At 37.1% G+C, this 23525-nt stretch overlaps 1 protein-coding gene across 4 annotated transcripts in view; it reads right to left on the reverse strand.

Moving 5' to 3' along the window:
• Nucleotides 1-23525, reverse strand: part of KIDINS220 (kinase D interacting substrate 220) — a 74193-nt gene that overhangs the window by 50399 nt on the left and 269 nt on the right. For 3 of the 4 annotated variants that reach the window (XM_085056820.1, XM_085056819.1, XM_085056817.1), the window contains exons 2-12: nt 16201-16350; nt 11974-12072; nt 10501-10599; nt 9007-9105; nt 7926-8027; nt 7403-7501; nt 6313-6510; nt 4293-4391; nt 1913-2011; nt 1174-1272; nt 45-222 (exon numbers count right to left, since the gene is read on the reverse strand). In XM_085056820.1, the coding sequence (XP_084912946.1) occupies nt 45-222; nt 1174-1272; nt 1913-2011; nt 4293-4391; nt 6313-6510; nt 7403-7501; nt 7926-8027; nt 9007-9105; nt 10501-10599; nt 11974-12072; nt 16201-16308 (1279 nt within the window). In that variant the 5' untranslated portion in view covers nt 16309-16350. Of the gene's footprint in view, nt 1-44; nt 223-1173; nt 1273-1912; nt 2012-4292; nt 4392-6312; nt 6511-7402; nt 7502-7925; nt 8028-9006; nt 9106-10500; nt 10600-11973; nt 12073-16200; nt 16351-22784; nt 22972-23525 lie in introns of all 4 variants that reach the window. The other variant, XM_085056818.1, reaches the window with a different exon arrangement.

Consider the following 23525-nt stretch of genomic DNA (forward strand, 5'->3'; position numbering starts at 1 on the left):
CAAACTGGATTCTCAACATACGAGTGAGTAGGAAAAATACTTACTGGCACCAAATATCTGCGTTAAAATACTCTTCTGGTGGCTACAGTCAATATTGTAAGGGGTTTCTCCTGTTTTGTTGGGTCTATAAAGCAATCGACCATCTTTTGGATTTCTTAAGAGTAATTCAGCAAGTTTACGGCTTCTTCCACGAATAGCGATGTGAAGTGGAGTATCTCCTTTCTGCAATTAAGAGAAAAATGGGTAATACCTAACATGAAATCCTAGTATTATGGACAGACCATAAGTTAGCACTGTTTCAGATGCATTATTTCCTTGAAATAAATCTTAAGGCACTCCCACAAGCATCAGTGCCTTACAGCAAGCATTTTCCCCTTGAAAAGGCTTTACAAATGTTTCAGAGAAGCCATGTGAAAAAGGAATTCTTAGAAACCTCAGACACTGCCTTCTTTCTTAAATGCTGATATTAATAGCCTAAAGTTCATGAAAATTGTAGTCTCTATGTAGAAACAAATGTCTACTGGCCAACTCAGAGACTTGTTCTAAACAAGGGACAGTGCTTGTTAGAATTGTTTCAATGTTTACTCAGACTTCTCCAAACAAACTTCCCAGTAAAAGCTTTCTTATTGCATCAAATCAACATTATTACTATTTGCCCTAAATAGAATAGTAAGAGATTTAAAAAGTATCAAATAAATGTTCTTGTATTTAAAATGTTTACAGTCAAAGTAGGTAATGCATAAGAAGACAGCAAGAACCAGTTGTACTTGTCCTTGGCATCCTTTCGTTTAATATCTATTAATCAAAAACTAACATTAGTGACAACTACAACTATTCTCTATGCTCTTGTTCAAGTGTTATTAAGAATTAGTTGTCTTATCTGTGAAATTTTTATTCTTGGCCTGGGTTTTTTTTCTTTTCAAGTTTCTAAGAGCAACTTAATACAAAACAAAACCCAACAATATATTAATGGTGGAGACAAATTTACATTTAAGTATTCTGATCTATTTATTTATCAAACATATGGGAGACTAAGTATTTAAGTATTATGGTCTATATAATTGTTAAGCATATGAGAAGCTCTCTTTCTGTATTAGTCTCAACAGCTCTCCACAAAATCCTGCTGCAAAACTAAAATGATTAAATACACTAAAGTAAACAAATACTCTTTACCTTGTCTACAGCAGAGACCTTAGCTCCTTTATCCAGAAGAAGCTCTACTATTTCAATATTTCTCATCTTGGTTGCCTTTATAAGCGGTGTCTCTCCATCCTAAAATGGAAAAGTAGGCCCAACATAAAGATCACTGTATACCCAAAACCATGAAAAAATAGTGATTGGGTAACAAATTAAATCCAAAATTTTTAAATAATTAAGTGTGCAAGTAGCAACACTTTAGCACCTATGTTTGTGAAAAAGTATCCCAGACACAGTTTTCTAGATTGATTAGAATCAATGAATAAAACACATTTCTGTCAATAACAGTGTCAAATAGGGAAAGACAAAATTCAGATGTATTTGAAAAGACTTCAATGCTGCGCCAACTACTTCCTCTTTTTTTTTTCCCTTACTGCTGCACATGCCTGAACTCATGCCTAGTAATACCAGAAACCTGTTTCCTCAGTTTCCAGTAGCACCTGCTCTTTACTCCTTATTTTGGTCATGTCAATGATGCTGAGGTAAAGAATCCACATGTCCCCTGCTATCAAGGATTTAATAGCAAATCATATTCATCAACAAAGGGGACATTACTATTGCTGAGACTCCTTATTTCAGAGAAAAAAAAATTCTAACAGTGTGCAAGGTTCCAACACTTCACAAAACCTGATTTTGGTATGATCTTTGTATCACTTAAGAGCTGAGAAAAGAACAATGTTTAAAAAAGCAATTCAGTTTAAATTCTAATTTTTACCTTGGTACATGTCTCAGTATCAGGGTTGCATTGCAAGATATCCCTCACCATTGTAGCATTTCCTTTCTCAACTGCCCAATATAAAGCAGTTTTATTATCCTAAAAAAAAAAAAAAAAAAAAGAGTATTAAACACTAACAGTATTTTCATTCAGTGGGATTAATTTTAAAAACTGTATTTAAAGTACAACCACTATATATTGAAAACATCACACAATACAGCAATTTTTAGCATAGCTCAAGGCCAAGGGGAAGGTCAACAAATCTAACTGGCACAACAGTAGAATTTAGGGGGGAGGATGCAAATCTGGCATGGGAATATAAATCTGTCTTGAAAACCTTTGTGAAATATATTAAAAGCTTTAACAATCCAAGCAGATTCAACCTGTCCTGAAAAAGTTTCCAAAACTACATGTAAGTATTCAGTTCTAACTCAAATATAGAAATTACTTAATGGAATAAAACAACTCTTTTTCAGAGGCAACGTGAGCTGGAAAGCTGTAAAAGTAGATGGACAAGAAAGTCAACACAAGAATGTTGTGTACCAGAATGCTGATCAGCCAGGATTTTATCAGTAAACCTGGGGGATGGTTCATAGCTGCAAATCTGCTTCTGTCATCTTTTTTCTCCCAGTGATGTGTGTTATCCCAGAAAGTCTTCACACCTGCAATCTTTTCGTACCCTAGTGACTGCACTGTGACTCGTTCTGTTTGATGCACATTTATGTAGAGACATATAAGAAAAGCCTCTGAACACACACCTGCTTCTAAGCAGAAATGCTGAAGTGCCCCTTGCAGGGGGCAAAACCAAGCAAACTCAGCAAGCTGAGTTTAAAGCCTTTCTCAACAGTTTAACAAGTCTGGTCAATAAGACTTTTTTCCTCTCCCATCAGTTCTGTCCTTAAGTGAGCTGGCTTCCAGGACATCAGCCTGAGCTGTAGATCAGCTACACAGTCAGGCAGAGCTCTGCCAGGTGCTCCCAGCTGTGTCCTTCCCCCTCCCAGAAGTACTGAGGAAAACACAGCTGACCTCTCACCTGCCCAAACACTCGCTCTCAAGATCCCTGTGGTCATGTTGTATTTGCTGAAGGTATCCACCAGCTAGTGACCATATGAATGAATGATCATCAAGGAACACAGTTGCTGGAAAGCTCGACAAAACTCAGCAATCTTTCTGAAACATCGCAAATTTGGGCAGCCAACACATCTCCCTAGAACAGGTCTGGCTGGCAGGCAGGTGCTGCAATGCCAAACAGCAGGGAAGCTTTTCCCAGCAGTGAAGTAGCACTCATCTCCAATTTTAATACTGCTGGTCCTAAACTAAAATCTGAAGCGCAGAGTCAGAACCTTCCCCTGATGGTACTGACTCCTGCTGTGCCTCCTGTAAGGCCACAAAAGAATTCTGTAGATCAACCACTGCAAATGGCTATTCAGGCAACCTCACACTGCCAGAAGCCCCAAATTTCCCTGCCACCAAAGAGGTGGCATTCCCTTGCTGTTTCTGTATTGCCTCAGTCATATCAAGACGTTGAAAAGCTTCAGATTTTCAGACCCAAGTCAGCAAGAAATTGAGACACATGGGTTGCTAATGGCAGGTTACAGGAAGAGATCCAAATGCTACTTTTTCTTGAAATTAAAACTTGCTGGCTTCTCAGAGAGGCTCTGCATCAGGAACAGGCACTGAACCTCTGCAGCTCTCAGTGACTAGTTAGTTTTGTGTTCAAACTTGGCAGAATATGTGTGCTGACAAAGCAGAGTGATTTGAATAGCTTCAAGCAAAAAAAAGCAAGTCGAATGTAACAATAAAAACAAGTACCAAGTTGAGTAAGAGAGCTTCCAGCAGAAGAGTATAAATACCTTAATCGAAGGACAAAAAAAGGAAGAAGGGGTAGGTAGAAAACATGGCAACCACTGACAACAGTGTTTAACAGAAAGCAACACAGAAAGTTGGTGAAGTAGACAGGAAGCAACCAAGCACAGTGACAGAACTGCTCTGCCAACAGATATACTCTTGGGTGATCACATTTCACTGATATTTAAAATATTATTAAAATCATTATGTTAAGTGTCTTTTAAAGCATGTCATTATTTTAAATCTGTTCAGTAGCGTAGATGAAGTAAGTTCAGTTTACATCTTTTGCTTGTCAACCATTATACAAATTAACTGAAAAAAGTGTGCTTAACAAGCCATTACAATTACACGTCTTATATGTTAAAACCTGCCCAGCAACATGATGTATTTTAATTCATGGAATTTTGAGTTTCCTGCAGAGTAGACAGAGCAAATTTTAAAGACCTGTTTTCAGAAACACAGTGTAATTGCTTGGTAATCAAATTCACATCCTACTTAAGAACTACTCTAACATTTACACTGTTGTACTTACCTGACCTCTGATATCTATATCAGCATATTTATGGAGCAGAGCCCTCACAATTTCAACGTGACCACCTCTAACAGCCCCAATCAACACTGTATCTCCACTCTAGAAAAAGTGTGAAAGAATATTGAACATGAATTAATATTATTTAGCAAAAAGAAGTGCAACACAGAATGAATTATAGCTTCAAAATATACACTATGCGTATTTATATTAATAAATTTCCATTTATTAAAAATATACAAAAAATAGTTCTATCTCTGAAAAAATGGGTATATAATATTAAAAAATCTGAATTTTTTTTCCCAAAGAGATTAAACTGTTCAGGAAAACAAACACTCCAAAAATAGGTCTAGCTTAAACCACTATCCCAAAAAACCCCAGCATAAATTAATAATAACAATGAAAAAACTCCAGCTGTTTTCTGTTCATAGGAAGACCAAACACTCATAGTAATAACATCCTTACAATCAGACAAGATTATTGTCTGTGTCCTCGAGATGTTTCACAGCTGACAAAAGCTCTTCAAGAATTTTGCCTTTTTTTGGTGCAGATTTAACTGCTACGTTGTTTACACAGACTGTGCTGTTACAAAATAAAAAAGCAAAAGGCTGATTTCATCTCAAATAGATCTAAAGAAAAAATATTTTGGTGTGGTAAATGGAGTTGTATATACATAAAACAAAGTTACAATTCTGCTTAAGGCTTCTAATTTTAATGCATTTAAGGACATAGCAGAATTTCAGAAAATACCTTATACTCCTGAAATTGCCTAGTACTCCTTTTATGATGGAACAGGAAAAATAAATAAAAGTATAGCAAAATCACAGGCGTGGAACTCAGAGAGCTCCGCAGTAGGGAATGCCCCATCACTCAGTCATTACATACCTGGCTGCAAACCAAGAAATTTTCTTTATCAAAACCTACTCTAGCATCTGAAACTAAGAGTACTCATTGTTAAGTGTATTTTTGGAATGCAGTCAGCTGTGCTGAAAGCTGTAATTTATCCTTCCTGAAAGCACAAAAATGCAGACTGTTGTAGAACATTGTGGCAGAAGAAGCGCTAAGAGGGACTGCAATGTATTTTCTTAAATATTTAAAAAGTTTTGCTTTGATATGTGCTTGAGGTCAAATTTGTCATTACATGCAACATTGTAGCTCAGTACACTGCCATCTAAGAAATGCACTGACACTTGAAATATAGCATCCAAAAATATTTTTAAATTTATGAGGCAAATATTAGGAAACTCTCCTCTATTCTCTGCAACCCCAAGCAATTCAACTTAGGGATTGGGAATGCAGCCTTAGAAATTTACTACCACTCTGAACTAAGCCACTGACCTTGATAGAGGCATCTAAGTTTAGGTATCTAACCAACTGTAGCCTCAAGGCTGCAGTGCTTGACTTGTTACTGACCCTTCAGAAAAACCTGACTATCAAGAGGCACTGCAGACAGCCCAAAGCACCTGTATAAGCAACCAAATACAACCCTGAGCTGCCAGCAAGCAGATTCATACTCTGAACACTATTTATGTCATGTCTCCACTAAGTAATGCATGTATAGGTCAGGTACACAGTGTTACATTTACATCTCTTAACTCAGAGCTGCTTCCTCTCGTATATGTAAGTTTGCTAGTAAAAAGTTTCAGTGTAAAAGATAAAGGTACATGCTGAATTAAATACATTCTTTTTTATAGAATCCATTGTTTACAGTTTTAACAGCACTACCCCACTTCAAACCCACAGATTAGTTCAGTATTAGTCTTATATTACAGATATGACAGATGCCCTATGTTCTTAATTCAGGAATCTCAAAGAAAAAGAGTAATTTCTGTAGTTTATCCTTTACCTTCACATAGCAACATTCACCACCACTTGACATACTTGCAAAATAGCAATACATACAAATACCTCTAGATGGCAGAAAAATAGAAAGCCAGAAAAATCACATATTTACAAATCTGCATACACTGGTATTTAAACATATATGTATAAAAAACGACAATTATGATGAAAATTGACTCACTCTATCAGGAATGTTCACGTAAGTTCCAGCATCAAGAAGATCCTGCACAATTTCAGTGTGCCCCTCCTTTGACGCAATCATCAAGGCTGTATTTCCATCTTTATCTGTTAGGTTTACATTTGGGTTCCTTTTCAGTATTTCTTTTACTGAGTCAGTATAGCCACCCTTCACTGCTACAATAAGTGCAGTCATAGAATTCTTTAAATAAAACCAACAGATTTTATTGTTCAGTGGATATGGCAATTATTTTTATTTCAGCAGTTTAAAACACAAGAGAATACTCACTGACATCACTCTTAATCATCCGAATGCTACTTCAGTTTTATGTTTTAAAGTGCACCAAAAAACATGCTTTTTAAAAACAAAGAAATAAACTTAGAGCAATAGTAGAGAACATTTCAAATACGAAAAGTAAAGTTCAGATCAGTTTATTCTATCTCCTGAATGCCACACATATGATAAAATAATTTTATTGTCATATGGGAACATATTATCAGAGCACCCAGGTGATCCAGTGCTATTCACAAAGAGGATTTTGGAAGAACTTCAGAAATAATCACACGAATACCAAAAGTTTCCCTAATTTTCCACTTAACTTGTAATGGATTTTTTTATTTTGATAAGCAATTTAAATGTAATCTGTTTTATTTAAAAACAATATACAGAAACTTGTGAAAAAATTTCAATTACTGAAAAGGTGTAGTCACCACTACTATTTTCGAAAGATGCTTTGTGTTTGATTTACTTTTCAAACAGCACTGAGGAATAATTAGATATCACAGGCTTGGATGCTGAACGAATTTTGATGGCATTAACCTTCAGATAGCACCTACCTAAATTAAATTATGTTCATTAAAATTTACACTTAACATACCAGTGTGTCCACTGTCAATACAACTCCCTAGACACATCACAGTTTTATTAAAAGGCACAAAGAAATTTCAGTAACTCTCACATGCAGTCTGCAAATTGCTGGAGAGCAGTACAGTCCAACACCAACATTTCATCTTGTTTCTTGGTATTTGTATTATAAAAAACAACAACAGGACACACAGATGTTCTTATAACTGGAAAACAAACCGTTACTTACAGCTCCTTCTTGATCAACATCAGCTCCCATCTGCAGCAGGTATTTCACACACTCCAAATGACCCTTCCTTGCTGCCCAAACCAGTGGAGTGGTTCCATACTGAAAAAACATTCACAACATTTTATCATATTGCTTTTTGTATTTAGTATCCCATACAATCTAGTATTTTTCCTATACTTTATTTTTTAACAGACATAACTTGCTCTTGTGAATTAACACAAGCATTTGAAAAGCCATGCAAACTTTTCTTTTGTGGATGATAACTGAAAAAATTATTTTTCTATACAGCCTAGGATAGCAAGGTTTCCAATAGCGCAGAAAAAAGAAATGTGTTCACAACCACCTTGAGCATACTATGGAAAAACCTCTTTCAAGCTTAATAACTTACTTTATTAGACTAATTCTAATCTCATGGGCGAAATGTAACAGCAAGTGTTTTACTAATCAAGAACTCAATAGTTTTCCTTTTACAAGAAATTTATCAAACATTACAGAAATTAAATGTTATAGACATATAACTGACCTTGTCAGAGCAGTTCACTTTAGCTCCATGCTGCAGTAAGAGGTGTACTATATCTGAGTGGCCCCGTCCTGCTGCCCAAATAATTGGATAAACACTGTATTGCTTAGAATCAAAAAACAAATAAATAATTATAGTCTTATGCATTTTAACTATTTTACAACAACAAAACAAGTCTCAAGAGAAGTTAAACCCATAGAAGAATGAATACACAGAAATAAATCCAACTACATTATCAATAATTGTTACCTAGTACATTGCCTAGATGATATCTAGGGAGATGTCCAGTGTTTTGAATCAGTTTTTATTTATAACTCTTTAAACAAGGTTTGTAAATTCACATCCTCATCTTAATAGGAACATTTGTAAGATAGAAAGGAAGCAACAGAAAGCTATGCATTTAGGATATATTACTTAGGATATATTACTTATCCCTAAGTAATCAGGACTGCAGAAGTTGTGCCATGCATGCAGACACTGCATATACAAACTAGAGAAAATCAACCATCACAGAGGTTGTTCTGGTCACTGGAGTTCTTCCTTCATTGTTCATTGTTGCCTCAAACACCAGAGGACTGACAGTGTAAACAAATTGTTCAGTGCCTATGCTTTTGTAGAAAACACTTATAAAATGAATTAAATCTCAAAGTTTTAGGGTTTTTTAATTCTCCAACATGAATGGTGTATGTTCATACAATCTAAACCATTGTGAAATAATTAAAGCAAATTATGGTTTCTAAATTGCACACATTAGTTACTCCATTAACTTCTACAGATGCAGCAAAATTACAGTTGTTATACAAGTAACATTAGATACACTACTTATCTTTTCTATTATTTTGTCTCCTGATAATTTGAATCTTAGTATGAGCTATACACCCATTTGCTTCAATTGAAAAAAAATTCAAGATTAATAAAAAGCCAGTGGCAATCACACAGATTATTAAAGCAAGCCCTTTATAAAGTATAGCGATTAATGTCATATTGCAAAAAATGCAAAATGTGTAATCAAGATAGTAAGATAAGTGTACAATTCAGGACTTTAAACACTTGGGAGGAGGCAGCGTTTAAGACTGAAACTCACCATTCCTGTGATGTTTGGATTTGCTCCTTTCTCAAGCAGCAGTTTAGCTACTTCAGTTCGGCCTTTGTATGATGCCCACATCAGGGCAGTCCATCCTCCCTGGCAAGCACAATTCAAAGAAATGTAAAAACTGAAAAACACTTACAAATCTTTTATTTCATTTTGTGGTTTTCCAAAGACTATTCTGCAAATCCAAACTATAGGAAGGATTGACCACACAATGTTGTAATCCTATTTATGCAGAATAACTAATAAGCTCCTGTATGAAAGTACTAATTTCCTAGTTTCTATATGCAAAACTTGGGAAAACATCATGTCCTTAATGCTGCTGAACACTGAATTCAGGTTTCAAATGCATAAAAATTCAACCACTAAATTAAAAAAAAAGTCCAAGAAACACACTGCTATCTTAAAAAAGGCTAGAATCCAAATCAATTAACATGGAAAGTCTATTTTTGATTTCTCTAACAGGCAGAAATAAGAGCAATCAATTTCACACTACACTGGTGTGTTCATTTAAGTTTGTAAACTAGGAGACAATGAAGTTTCCCTGTCTAAGGCATTTAACAAGTCAGGTGAACAAATTTATAAAATAACAGTATGCTTCAAATAACTGTTAGCACAATTTTTATTTATTTCTTTATAATACGCTTTTGGAGATGTGAAAGATTCCTCTGACTGACAAGAGGTCTAGATCAAGCACTTGGTCGCTGTGCTTAATGTTAAATGAAAAATCCTGGTTAGTGAAGATGCCTCAGCCTTCAGAAAGAATCGAACTTCAATTAAAGGAAGCACTTGATCTCTTCCCTGGAAGTTTTCCACACTCTTAACTTAAGAAGAATAAAATTAGTCCTTGCAGGTACCTAATTCCATCTTCTGTCAATGCAGACAGAAGCCATCTAACCTTACAATCATGTCAGCAGCTTTTGTAACTCTTTCTAGGGCTGGACTGAAGCACTCACTGTCCTACTTAAAAATTTGGCAAGATGAATGAAAACAAATGTCAGGAGACTGAAAACAAGGACTGCTTGTATGTATGGACAATCATGGCTGCCCAGGGAAAAAGTAAATACAGACAGGTATCTTCTGAGAAAGAAAACATTTATTTTACCAGCATACCTAAAAAAAACCAAACCAAAAACAGCCACTACCACCCAAAAAATCCCAACGAGAAAAAACACAAACCAACCCTCCTCCTGCAAAAAAATCTCACCCAAACACATCCAAAAATCAAACTGTTTTTCAGTTTAGCTTTTTTTCTGAAGCAAATTAAGGGGGAAAAAAGAAGCCCTAGTAAACCATTTGCCATTATTAACACTAAAGCAATCATTTTATAGGCGTAAAAAGCAATATTGAACAATATATTCTTTTCCATTTCAGCACCACTAACTGCACAACGTAAAAAGGAAAGATCTTTCCTTAGTTTTATGGAATTGAAAATCTCTAACTCACAAAACTGTTCTTGTTTTATTTTTACACTAAGACAACACATACCAAATCCCGATGCTCCAAACTGACATTATGATTGAGTAGCTCTGCTACAATAGCTGCATGTCCTTCTTTAGCTGCTGAAATAAGAGCTGTCCAGTTATCCTAGAAAAAAAGAAAAAATGGCATAAAGTAATATTCAATATTTCAATAAAAGTAACCTTGTTTTTCAAGTGTTTAATCCACAACAGGAAATACAGAAGCCCTTAAAACAGTTGTCCTTTAAAAAAAAAAAATGTACTAATAAACTCAAGTGTGCCAATTATACACATGGAAATCTCCAAATCTCCCCTCCAGCTATGTGCTCTCCTACTCAATATCTGTCCCTTCCCACTCCTCAGTTCTCAGCAGATTATCTTAATAAATACATGTAGGAAGCAGCACCTACAAAGGATTAGAGAATGAGGTCAAAACATTGAAAACTGCTGAGAGGGGACGAGATGGTAACCAAGATCACAGAAAACAGTGGCATTGGGTCTCCACATACACTGGGTGACAGCACCTAAGGGACTGATATGCAGAGTAACCTGAACCACAGCTTTTCACATTTATGATCGCTTTAGGAAGATACATTTCCCCTTGCATTATGCTTATTTTTCCCCCACTGCTCAAAGCTTGCCCAGGTGTAGACTGATTTTTTACATGCTACACACTTATAAAATATAGCAACAGTTTATAAGGAAGCTGTCCTTCCTAGAAGTATAGAAATTGTGGCATTTATAGCAAAATGCCTCAAAACAATAGAGACTTGGCTGGTTGATTGGTTTTCGTTGTTACAGATTTTTTTTAGGTGACATATTCCATAGCAGACCTTCCCTGGATGTCCATACTGCTACACTTAGACTAAGTGCAGAAGTAAAAGACAAGCGATATCCTTTTCCTGTTTATCATACTTCACTGGAATATACAGCCTTTCAAAACTTTCTAACAACATCTCTGTCCTATTCCCCTGCTCTGGGCAACTTTCATCTGGAATCAACCTCTTTCGCTCAGGCATGAAGACAACTAATAAATTTAAAACCTTTCTCTACCACTATTCTGGCTTTCACCTGAAATAATCCTTTAACCTAAATTCTCTCTAAGTATTTACTGGAAAAACACCAAAACTAAATTAAAAGAAACGAATAAAAATTCAACCCACTGACATACCTCAACAACACTGAGATGAGCAAAATCACTTGGACCTCATCTTTTATGCCGTATTTCTCTATTCTAATTTCCCAGAAGAAATAGCACCAACATTCAGCCGAGACCAAGATGTTTTATACGTCTGAAGAATATCCCTAGTCTTCATGAGGGCCCAGAGAAATACAAAAGCTAAGTAATTTTGAATAAAATTTCTGTTATATGTCATCATTTTCCACCCGCTTTTTCCCCCCCTGAGCTCAACAGTAACCTAAATTCCCTCTCTTTGCCTGCCCCTTGAAATTTCTTGTTCCTCCACTGTTATGTACCATCACATAAAGCACTAATACTTACTGCATCTTCTAAGTTGCAATTAGCTCCCTTCTTGAGAAGCTCCTGGACAATTTCTAAATTGCCTTGCTCAGCAGCCAACATAAGTGGAGTCTGGCCATTCTGAAATCAAAGTGACAGGAAAAGTGATGCATTGGGAAGTGATGAAAATGACACAAATACCCAGACAATAAAAAGGCAGACACTGCAGAGCAACACTGTTTCCATTTTTAATTGCCGTTGAGAAGTAGTAAGAAGGATTGGTTTTCAAACTACACAGCAAATTTGCAACAAAAATGGAGAATATGGTATTAAACCCTGTCCCATAGGAGATTAATAAACAAACAAACAAAAAACCCCAAACATTTCAGACATTAAAAAGGGCTATCAAAAGAAAAAAGTTACATTATTTAATATTTACCTTTCTGAATGACTTTCTCACTGAGGACATCTCTAATACAATGTGTTACATCTTCACAACTTGGAGCAACTCAGTCACATTGTTAAAAAATTAATATATAAATAAATCTATCTTAGGAACCACAGTGGCCATTAAAACATGCACACTGATTCAGAGGAACAGTTGCTAAAGCCTTGGAAAAAATAGTGAGGTAATATACCCCACTTTCATCTGACACCATAGAAATACAGACATCACTCCTGTCCTCTGCAACACAGGTTCTTTGCAGACAGTCTTATCTCAGGGAAGATGAAAGACAGAAAAGCTGGTTTATTCACCTGCAGAATAAAGTCAGTTAGAACCTGTCACACTTCCATCAGCCTACTTTTGTGTCAGCAAATTTCTGAAATACAACTGCTCCACACAATAAAAAGTAAAACTTGCTAAATGTTACAGTCAATTTATTAATTACAACAACAAGCTTAATAAACTAAGAGAATTTTTCCTGACTTCTCTTCTGTTTTTTTCTCTCTACCATATAGAAAACTCAAATTATCTAGACTCTAAATAATGCAAAAGCTACATATTAAGAGCTATATACCAGCAATTTCCCTGGAAAGAATAAAAATCAATGCAGAATCATAATACAATAATATCACTAATCTTCAAAATTGAAGCAATGTCTTGGTTTGAAATTAACAATACAATTAATAAAGATACTTGATGACTCTTTCTGCTCTTTACACACACAAAATCACAGAAATGCAGATTCCTTCCGCTTTCTGGCCCATCAGCTGTTTCCTAATTACATCTATAATGTAATTTTTCACAAAGAAAAATTATGCCCCCATGTAAGTTTATGCCATTATAATTGTACTTTGTATACATTCAAAAGGACATTGTTGCTTTTAGATCCTAAAGTATATTTTGAAACAAGAAGTAGTTTTTAGGTCTGGTCATTAAAAAATTAATTAAAATGCTCAAAAAAACCAAGAAGAAATAAAACACTACTTTTCTAAAAAGAACAGCTCTCTTTGGAGGAGAAAACAGTCATAACTTCTGCTCTTTGAGATATGCAAATTATTAAGTTGGGAATACACATGCCAAGTGATTTCAGAAATCAGGACTGACCACTCTGCCTTCTGTGATGGCATCACTGGTCAGTGGATGCAGAGCTGAGACATTGTTTATGCCATATTTTGTAAGGGTTTCAACACTCTCAACAACCACACAGACTAATGAAGTACAGGCTGGACAAACGGACAGTGAGGTGGACTGAAACTGGCTGCACTGCTGGGCTCAGAGCACTGGGAACAGCAGTACAAAGTCCAGCTGGAGGGTAGACACTAGTGCAGGGAATCAATACTGGGATCCTATTTAACCCCTTCATTGAGGACTGGGGCAATGGGAGAGCGTGCACCTGCAGCACCTTTGCAGCCTGGACAAAGCTGGGAGGAGTGGCTGATGCAGCAGGTTCTGGTGCTGCCATCCAGAGGGACACGGACAGGCTGAGCAGACTGGAGTACAGATCTCTGGTTTTGAGTGCTTTAGCAATACACACAAAACTCCCTATTTTATCCTGACCATTTATCTCACCTCCTTGTGAACAGTTACTATTGCTATCACTCTGATTGTCTTCCACAACTGGATAACGCAATCCAAATAAAAGTATATCTGGGCAAGGAGAGGTTGTGGATGGTAAAATTAAATTATGGTAAAATTCCCTCCTGTAAGCAGTGTCATACAGCTGCCAACTGGCTTTGGTTTTCTGAGACAGATGTAAAATTTTCTATAGGGGTACAGAAAACATCCTTCCCTTTTTGTCAGAAGCCTCTCAAATGTAAGTATAATGTTACAATGTTTTAGCAACCATCACAAAGATTTCACCAACACAGAAACAAAAGATAATTACTACATCTGTGACATCCAGATTAATTTTCAAAAGCTGCCCAAGAATCTAGACACTCTGCAACAACTAAATGCCCATATTTCTCACATGTCCATCAAGTACTGTCTACCTGTACATCACAGCTCAGGCTAAGTGTTGGAACAACCAAATCATAAAGGAGCACACCTGCACCTTTTTAGGGAAATCAATTAGTGGTGTCACCTTACAGATTAGCACTCACAGTCTGTGAGAGAACAGAAGATTCAGAATTGAACATGCAGAAGCTCCTTCAGTACCAAGAGCAGGAAGAAAGGCACATCAAGGGAAAGTGGAGGCTGTTAGGATCAAAGTGTGTCACACAAGGCAAGCATCTATTATTAGCTGTAAATTCATGTGTCTGCTATGAGAGAGAAGAAATCATACAAGTGGAAGGATGTGCAGGGAAAACGCAGAGAGGCTGAGACTTGCCACATTTAACTGAAACTGATGGTGTAAATGCAACAAAAACATCCATACACAAAATGACCAGGACATCCCAGCTTTTCTGGCAACTGCCCACAGTCAAGATATAAAGGGCTGGTAACAATGTGGGTGACCCTACCATTGGACAAGTCACTGCAGCCTGGGAGGTCCTGGCATTTGCAAACCTTGGCTTGCCAAGGATCTTTTTTAGATCTTCAAAGGCATTCCCCTTTTGTTATTTTCTTTTTACACAAGAAGAAAAGATGTCTTGGCAGGTCCAAAACTGGAAATGGAATTGCACTCAAAGCCACTGAATTCCAAGGAAGAGCTAGCACTTAAACTCCTGTCATTATTCATACAGATCGTCACTGCAAGGGGTTTAAAACTGATGCAAACCACACACATCTGTCTTGCAGAAATTACCTTCTCCAATGCAACATATCAGAAGACTGAAAACATTAGGTATCGGGGAAATGATCTCTGCAAAAAAGGCAGTTAATGAAACCCAGGACTACATTTAGTCCCACCAATAAGTGAAGAAAAATTTAGAAAAGAAGGTGAAGGCAGTGACACTTGATAAAATCAACACAATATGTCTGATTTCAGCCATGTTGTTTACAGGAATTGTCAGCAGAGGGAACAGACTATTCCCCTTCTCAGATATGCTACATGCCAGGTGGTGAGGTTCATGTGTATGCTCTGAAACTTAAAAACTCTTCCATCTCAAATACCTCAGCATATGTGCATACACAGCATTGAATGAATGTGCCAACAATCAAAGAAAATTGTCTTAACTGAAACCAGATCTAATAACTACAGTAAGGCTAAATTCTGTACATTGTTTTCACATTTGCATGATGCTTTTTCAGTTTGAGTAATATATGTAATTTTTAGACTTCTTTCCAAAGAAATATTCTTTCCATCTTATGGAGATTTGAAAAACTGATCAAAATAACAGATTCTGAATATTTCTCATATAAAATCCCTTCTGTGTCTCAAGACTTCCGTGTAGTCTTGTTAACCTCTAGACTTACTTCCTGGGTACATATTTTTTCATCTAGATGAGCACATGCTCATATAAATTGCAATATATGCTCCTATTTGGATTGTAGAACAAAGTATCTTGTGACTGAAAACCAGGATGTGAGGAAAGGGTTATCGTACCAGGTTTCACCTCAAAATGAACAGGGCATATGCAGTTGGATCTGAGAACTAAGAAACAATTCTTAGCCACAGAAATACAGGTATAAAGTCCATTCACAAAGTAAGGGTGGAGCTGCATTTTCCAGCTCAGAAGAAACTCAAGAAAGCAAATACTATGAAAGATGCTGAGGTGCTGACAGAGACTGAACACATGGTGCTCAGGTTATGCAAAGATAAGCAATCACTTAAAAATAAAACTGGAATTTGTATTTTAAATAACCAGTGTGATCTCACTAATGATTCATTCTGTAACTTATAAGCTGCAATGTGAAACTGACCTTTTAAAAAATAATCTTACCTCATTTCTCTCATCAACATCCCTGCATTTCTCAAGAAGCGCTTTCAGAGCAGGAACATTTCCTTCTTCTACGTAGGTCAACAGACTCTGACTCATCAGACTTGCCATCTTCACACAGTATTTTAAATGCTTCTATATAACAAAGCTTACCTGTATTTGAGGAACGGAAAAAAAAGCAGCAAAGCATAAGTAATAGCTATGACATTTGACATTAGAAAGCATGAATTGTACATGCTAATAAGTTATCAGCTGGGTACAAACACCTGCCATTCTCCTCAACAAAACACTGAGGAGAAGTGCATTAAAATGCACATTTCCATGAAGACTTAACTCTTTATAGTTCTTAGAAAACTACAGAAATTATTCTAACTATTACGTGTTGTCTAAATAAATACTCTGAATGGAATGCATAGTAGTTTCTGTATACAGAGCATTACAGAAATATCCATATGTTACATACTTCATATAAACTAGTTATTTACAATATAACCCTTTTCCTTTACGTGCATAAGCAGAGCATTGAGACTAATCAGCATTACAAAATACAGCGATTCTATCTAAATTGCAGCCATATGGAACTCTGAGAAACACCATTTACTAAATCAGTTATCACCAACTTTATGCAGACATGCCTGCATGTGATGGCATGTTGTTAACTTGCTAGTCAAATTTAACATGGCTTCTGTTAACTAATGTTTTTCATCTCTAATATGCAAGACAGCAAAGGTTTTTTCTTTCTTAAGGCAGACCATTAAGAACCATTTCAGACTTCCTAAAAAGCTGTGCCCAGTAAGTTCAGAGCTCCAGTAGTATTACTGTGCCAAATTTATACACATATGGCAACAGAAGCTGAGTCACTCAGTCCACCTAAATTAAGTTTCACTGGATTCTGAACAGGTCGTGGGGCTAAATGCAAGACTCTACCATCCCTTCACACCTTTCTTCTCACCAGTGGCTCACATGATCATGCTCTCTGGCTTTTTCTTGTAACAGCAGAGGAAAACCACCAGTTTAGTGTTAGCTAAAGCCTATGGCTTAGGCTATTCTCTTGCAGGGAGAAGCCAAAGATTAACGGCTTTCCCAGGCAAATGTTCTTACCTTTATTCTCAAATCAAAGCAGACTGAATTTTTCTGCGCTTCCAACTGAAGCGGAACAAAAAGAGAGGAAGCCAGCAAGAACTTCACCATGCTTAGCACAGAGAAGTTAGTTTAGATTTAGAGATTTAAGTCAAATAATCAAGCTCCACTTTAAATTACATACATAGTCTGCAACAGTATTACACAGTATTACACCATCCTTTCTTCTATACCAGGTAAGTATATATAGTCATACACACTGTTGCCAGGATATGTTAGATACAACCTGAGCTCACCTACAGCACTGCAGCCATCAGGTGACCCACATACAGAAATGCCTTGTTCAAAAAAATGCTAGTTAACACCTCAGTTAAGATGACAGCAGCTCTGGGTACGTGCAAATGAAATGCAGGTGCACACGAATGTCTGGTGACAAAAGATACTACAGATATTGTTTAAAATCCACACCTAAAACAAGTAAAAAAACCCCAAAAACATCTAGGTTTGACATGTAAAGCCCAGCAGCAGTTTCCCTAGGCACTGCCCAAGCAGCCAGTCTGTCCCACAAGAAAGCTATAAATAAACTAAGAACACAAAAGGTCCGTCACGTTTACTGTACAGTTAAATTACCATCAAAGGGGGTGAGCAGCACAACAGTGGTGTTATGTATTTGTCTTCATTTTTTTCAGTAGGAGGAAGAGCCAATTTGAGAGGCTGCAAACTTAAAACCAAAAAACCCACTAAACCACACCAAAAAATGAAAGCTTTGAAAAGAAACAGTGATTTTACTGACTCAGTGTGGACACAGTGGCTCCTACTGCCATTTCAGACACAAAAATACCAGGAAAGTTAGCATCTTGCCTGGCATCCAGCCACCAGTCCAGAATAGCCCACCTCCCTTGCAGCCTGTAGCAGCATCTTACAGCCCTATGCAGCTGTCTCACATATTCTCAGGCACCTAAAATGACATTAGATATTCACATGCATCTGTATTCCTCCCATTATTTTTCATATATGGCAACAGAAATCCATGAAATGTGATTTTCCCCTAGCTCCACTGCCACCACAGGCATTTTCTGTGATTTTCCTGGGCAGCCTCCCAGTTTCTCTGCTGAAGCTGTACCTTCAATCCCCATGCTATTTTCCATACCAAATACTAAATTGAAAACTCCATTAAACACAACCCCAAAACACGACTAAAAATGTTTCACCAAATGAATTACACTCAGCAATTGCTATCAAAATTTTACCAATTGATTCTTAGTCAGTGTGAAAAGAAAGAAAGTATTCAGCACTGCTTTGTCCTCAAAGTAAGATTCTTCCCTTGATGTTCCCTATGGACATATTTCCAAAAGGCAGAGGCAGCCCTGCTGCACTGTAGATAAGCATCCTGCTTCAGAAATTCCGGTTAGTAACAGTGCAGCTTCTGCCTTCATGCAGAGCTGAATCCTTAGAGACAGCTTAAACCTTTGACTAAAGCAAAACATCTGATGCCAATGAACATGTCTAGAGATGTGTTTATAAACTCCATGTTAATACTACTTTTATAAAATGATAGAAGATTTGTACTGGTGAACCATCTCCAAGAATATTAATATTTCTTGTCCCCTATGCTTCAGTGTCACATAAGATCCCCTTCTTAGAATTAATAACAGTCTATTTTATAAAACCAAGAATCACAAAATCAACTATTATAATTATGCATTTTCTATCCTCATGCTTTTATTTGCCCCTTTTAAGACAAGCTCATTAGAGCATCCAAAAGAATAACATCGCTGGAGGGCTTTAAGAAAACACAGTTTAGGGATGACAACAACCACCAAACAAAACCTTCCCCACCACTCTGGAAGCAAAGATAAATTAAAAAAGGGTGGTATTAAGATTTTTTGAAACTTTACTTTACTTCTTCCCAACAAAGAACAAAGAAGAACAAAGAAGATGCCCAAAATAAGCCTGAATGTGTCTTTCACGGTACTTTCACTCATGACAGGAAGTCAACATCAGCTGAGCACAGCCACAGTAGACCTTTTTAATATACAATATTTAGATTATTATGTTATGAAAATTAGACCCTGTACTCAAAGTCCATATGTGTGCTTGTCACTGAAGTGTGACTTCTTCCAATGCTTCAGATTTCTTTTAAATAATTACAAAAACTGAAGCAAGAGTCTGAGGAACAGTCTCTAGCTAGAGAAGTAATTCTATTCTGGTCCCTCTAATGAAAAGAGCTCCTGAAATGTATATTCATCTAGTATTCAAACAACTCCAGAATAAAAAGAAAACTCTAAGGCTTACCCTTGACTAAATTTAAGGATGAGAATTTAATCCCTGCCAAATTTTATAAATACAGTGCAAAACCAGTATCATTCATTAACATCCTATACGTAAATGGCCCTTAACTCAATTAACACATTTACTTTGATACAGCAGAAGTATTTTCACAATCTGTAACAAAAATTTCAATTAAAACCAGCATTCTGTTTGGAAACCAACCCCCTTTCCAACAGGGATTAATGCTGTTATTTTTCTCTCCCACCTAAGCGAGCCAATTTCCAGTGTCCAAATCTGCTCTTCATTCAGAATCCAAATTTTCAAGTTTGGAAATTTCACAATGCCCTTGGGCAGCAAATCCTGGTATTTTATAAAACTAACAACACACCAAGAACTATGAAAAGATATAAAGTGCTCAGGTGAAGGCAATGTTTGCACAGGGATTAACTTGTTTTTGTAAGACTCTTGCATCCTGAGCTGAAGCAGACTAACATTATCACTGTTTTGGAAAAACTGCAAAAATTTGTTGATTTACAAAAACGTAGTTTCTCTCCACAGCACCAATACTGACAGCAGAGGTCCTGATAACTCAAATCTACAGGTGTTTTCTGTATTCTCAGAACCTCTTATCAGTTCCTAACGATATAACAAATATTATGCACTAAATTTTCCAAGTATCGTAATTTTTTACATAGCTCTTCCCCATGCTCTTTTTATTGTGCAAACAGTAATCTTTTATGAATAAATATCAAAACTGGTCAATGGCACTAATATTATTGAAAATACCTTTTGAAAACAAAACAAAAAAAGAAAGTCAAGATAGTAATGACATTAAATTCATACTCTTCATCATACAATGAAAAAAACTCTTGCCGACGTTTTAATGCTTCCTTCCATTTCCAGACACAAAAGCCACCTTCCCAACATGCAACACTGTGGAAGATCTTTCAGCTAAAGGTAAAAGGAAATAATTACTGTGCTGCTGAAATCTAAGCACGTACAACTCAAATGTGTAAATACGCAGCATTTCACCCTTAAGAACTGGCAGCACCATCTTTCCAAATCACAACTAAAAAAAATGTGAAACGCAAGAATTGTACACACAAAATTTATTAGAAAAAACTAACATAAGTCAGCTTCATGTTCTCATACATTTTTGCACTTTATGATGGCATAAAGAAATGAAAAACGTGCTGAAACATCACCTTTACTCGCACCACACAGAATCTGGCTAACACAAGCATTACTCAGCCTTTATGACACCTTATTGTAATCCCTTCCTAAATGGATATACTTCCTAAACATGAAGAGATCACAAGTCAAGCATCACATGAAGTGGCAAATATTTTAAAATATTCTTTCTATTGGGACTGAGTCAACCAGGATTCTGTTTAGAGAACAAATTTTCAAAATAGCTCAAATGAGTCTCTAAAAATATTAATTTCTGGTATTCCGAGTCAGAGAGAAATAACAAATCTAAGTTTCCATAAGTAGTCTACACCCACACCTCTTCTCCACTGTCTGAAATTCCAGTGTGACTAATGACCTCATGCTGCATTTCTGCTTTTTGTTGTTTATCTGGGAACATTTATTTTACTTCTCTTAACCACATTTTTGTTATCCAGGTGAGAAGCATTTTAATAAATTACCTTCCTTTTTGTTACTTTATCACAAAGGACAAAATGGTGTAACTCAAAAATATTAAAAGACAACAAACAGTGAATTACAGCTTGACACACAAACATTACTATTTTGAAACTCAAAACCAATATAACTAAAAAAAAAAGGCACAAAAAGAGGTCTCTATGGCTGTAACCATTCTAACTGCACACAATAAGAAGTATGGGAAATTGGAGATATACAAGTCCTTCTTTTCTACCTTGTGCATGCAAGACAACAGCCATTTCCAAATATTTTAGTGATGGATTTATTTTTTTTTTTTTGTCAGTAAAACCAAGGAGACTGGAAATTACATACAAAAGGACTGGAAAGATGTAAATACTTATTTAAAATACAGAGCTGTTTGTCAGCTGATAGTAACTATCAGATATGCCTACTTTCTACCCTTATTAAAAAATCAGTTAAAATAAAGTGTGAAGTATTGGATAACAGGATTTATACTTTATCAGAGAAATCTGTCTACCTTTGAGACAAAATTTAAATATAGTCAATAAACAGCTACATATTGCTAGGAACATCTGAATTCTAAGAGAAAATTCCTAAACAAAATACAAAATGCTTAGTCCTACTAATTGCTATTTCAGGTTTTAAATACATCAAATAAAAGAAACCAAAGAGAAACAGTTACCAATATTTAGGGGGTCTTTTTAAATTATACCAGCCAACACAAATGAATTGTCAAAACCTGTATAAAACACCAGAAGAAAAAAGTCTGCAACATTATCTTACACAGTCTCATATGACCAACACGTTTCTGTGTATCATAAAATCAAGAGTTTGTTAGTCACAGACACAAGTTATATGACAAAAATCTAACTTTTAGAGTGTTTCCACTTAAGAAAAAAGTGAATTGCGTGATGTAGAACTTTAAATTAATATGGCACCATTTTCATAAGCTGTGGTCACACAGAATTTCAAGCAGATTTTAACTTCTTAATAACCAATTTTAAAACACTGCTGCAGAACAAAGAACAGATTCCTATCCAGTCAACAAAAAGATGGGTTTTCTTACATGTCCTGATCTCAGAAAAAGATCTGTTTTTCTTTCCATTTGTTTACTATTTGATGGGGGGGAGGAGTGTCAGGTAATTAATCAGGTAACGATTCAAACACTTTTCCAGCAAAAGACATATTACTGTATTATTCCCCCCATTAATCCTTGACCAAAACTCATAGAGAGGAAATCACTTTTCTAACCAATTTTTAAGCATATATGAGAAGTGGCAAAGACCTTTAAGACATTTTGCTACTCTTTCAGTGATGTCCTGTGGCAATGGGCAATGGGCCGAAGCTGAAACACAGAATCAATTAAGCTGGAAAAGACCTCTGAGAGATCACTGAGTCCAAACTGTGAATGAACATCACTATGTCAACCAGACCATGGCATCAAGCGGTCTTTCCTGAATCACCTCCAGGGTCAGTGACTCCAGCACCTCCCTGGGCAGTCCATTCCAATGTCTAACTGCTCTTTCTCAGAAGAAATTTTTCCTAATATCCAACCTAAACCTTCCCTGGCACAGCTTGAGGCTTCATCCTCTTGTCCTATTGCTTGTTACCTGGGAGAAAAGGCTGATCCCCACTTGACTGCAACCTTCTTTCCCATAGTTTAGAGAGTGATACCCCTGAGCCTCCTTTTCTTCCAGGCTAAACGTCCCCAGCACTCTCTCGGCCTCTTCCTCATAGGACCTGTGCTCCAGACCCTCCACCAGCTTCGCTGCCCTCTGGATTCAAAGGAGTCTCTGCCTGAAGATCAGGAAACACCTTGTCACCGTGAGGGTGACCCAGCACTGGCACAGGCTGCCCAGAGAGGTTGCAGAGCCTCCCTTCCTGGAGACACACCACAGTCCTGGCGACCCACAATTGTTGACCCTGCTTGAGGAGAAGGGTTAGACCCTATGAGCTGGGGAGGAACCTCCCAACACCAACCATTCTGTTATTCTTTACCTTGGAAATCAGATGCCAAAAACTTTCCTGACGGGTCGAGCCCTTATCTACCTTTCCGAGTCAACAAGGAAGAACCACGGTACAAGAGGCTCCCCCAGCCCAGGGCTGACAGCGACCCTGGCCGTGGGACCCGCGGGGTGTTTAACCCCGGTGCGCTGCCCGGACAGCCGCACACCGAGCCAGGGCCGCCCCGCACACGGTGCCGCCGGAGCCCGGGGATGCCCAGGGCGGAGCGGAGAGGGTGCGCCGCCTCTCCCGGCCCGCGGCCCTGCACCGAGGGGACCGGGGCGTGCGGGACCGGGCCCCCGAGCCACGGCGGCCACGAATCGCCCGAGCCCAGCGCTCCCCGGGGC

Source organism: Lichenostomus cassidix, chromosome 3 (assembly GCF_008360975.1).
Source record: "Lichenostomus cassidix isolate B80296 chromosome 3, HeHo_3.0, whole genome shotgun sequence".
Lineage (NCBI taxonomy): Eukaryota > Metazoa > Chordata > Aves > Passeriformes > Meliphagidae > Lichenostomus > Lichenostomus cassidix.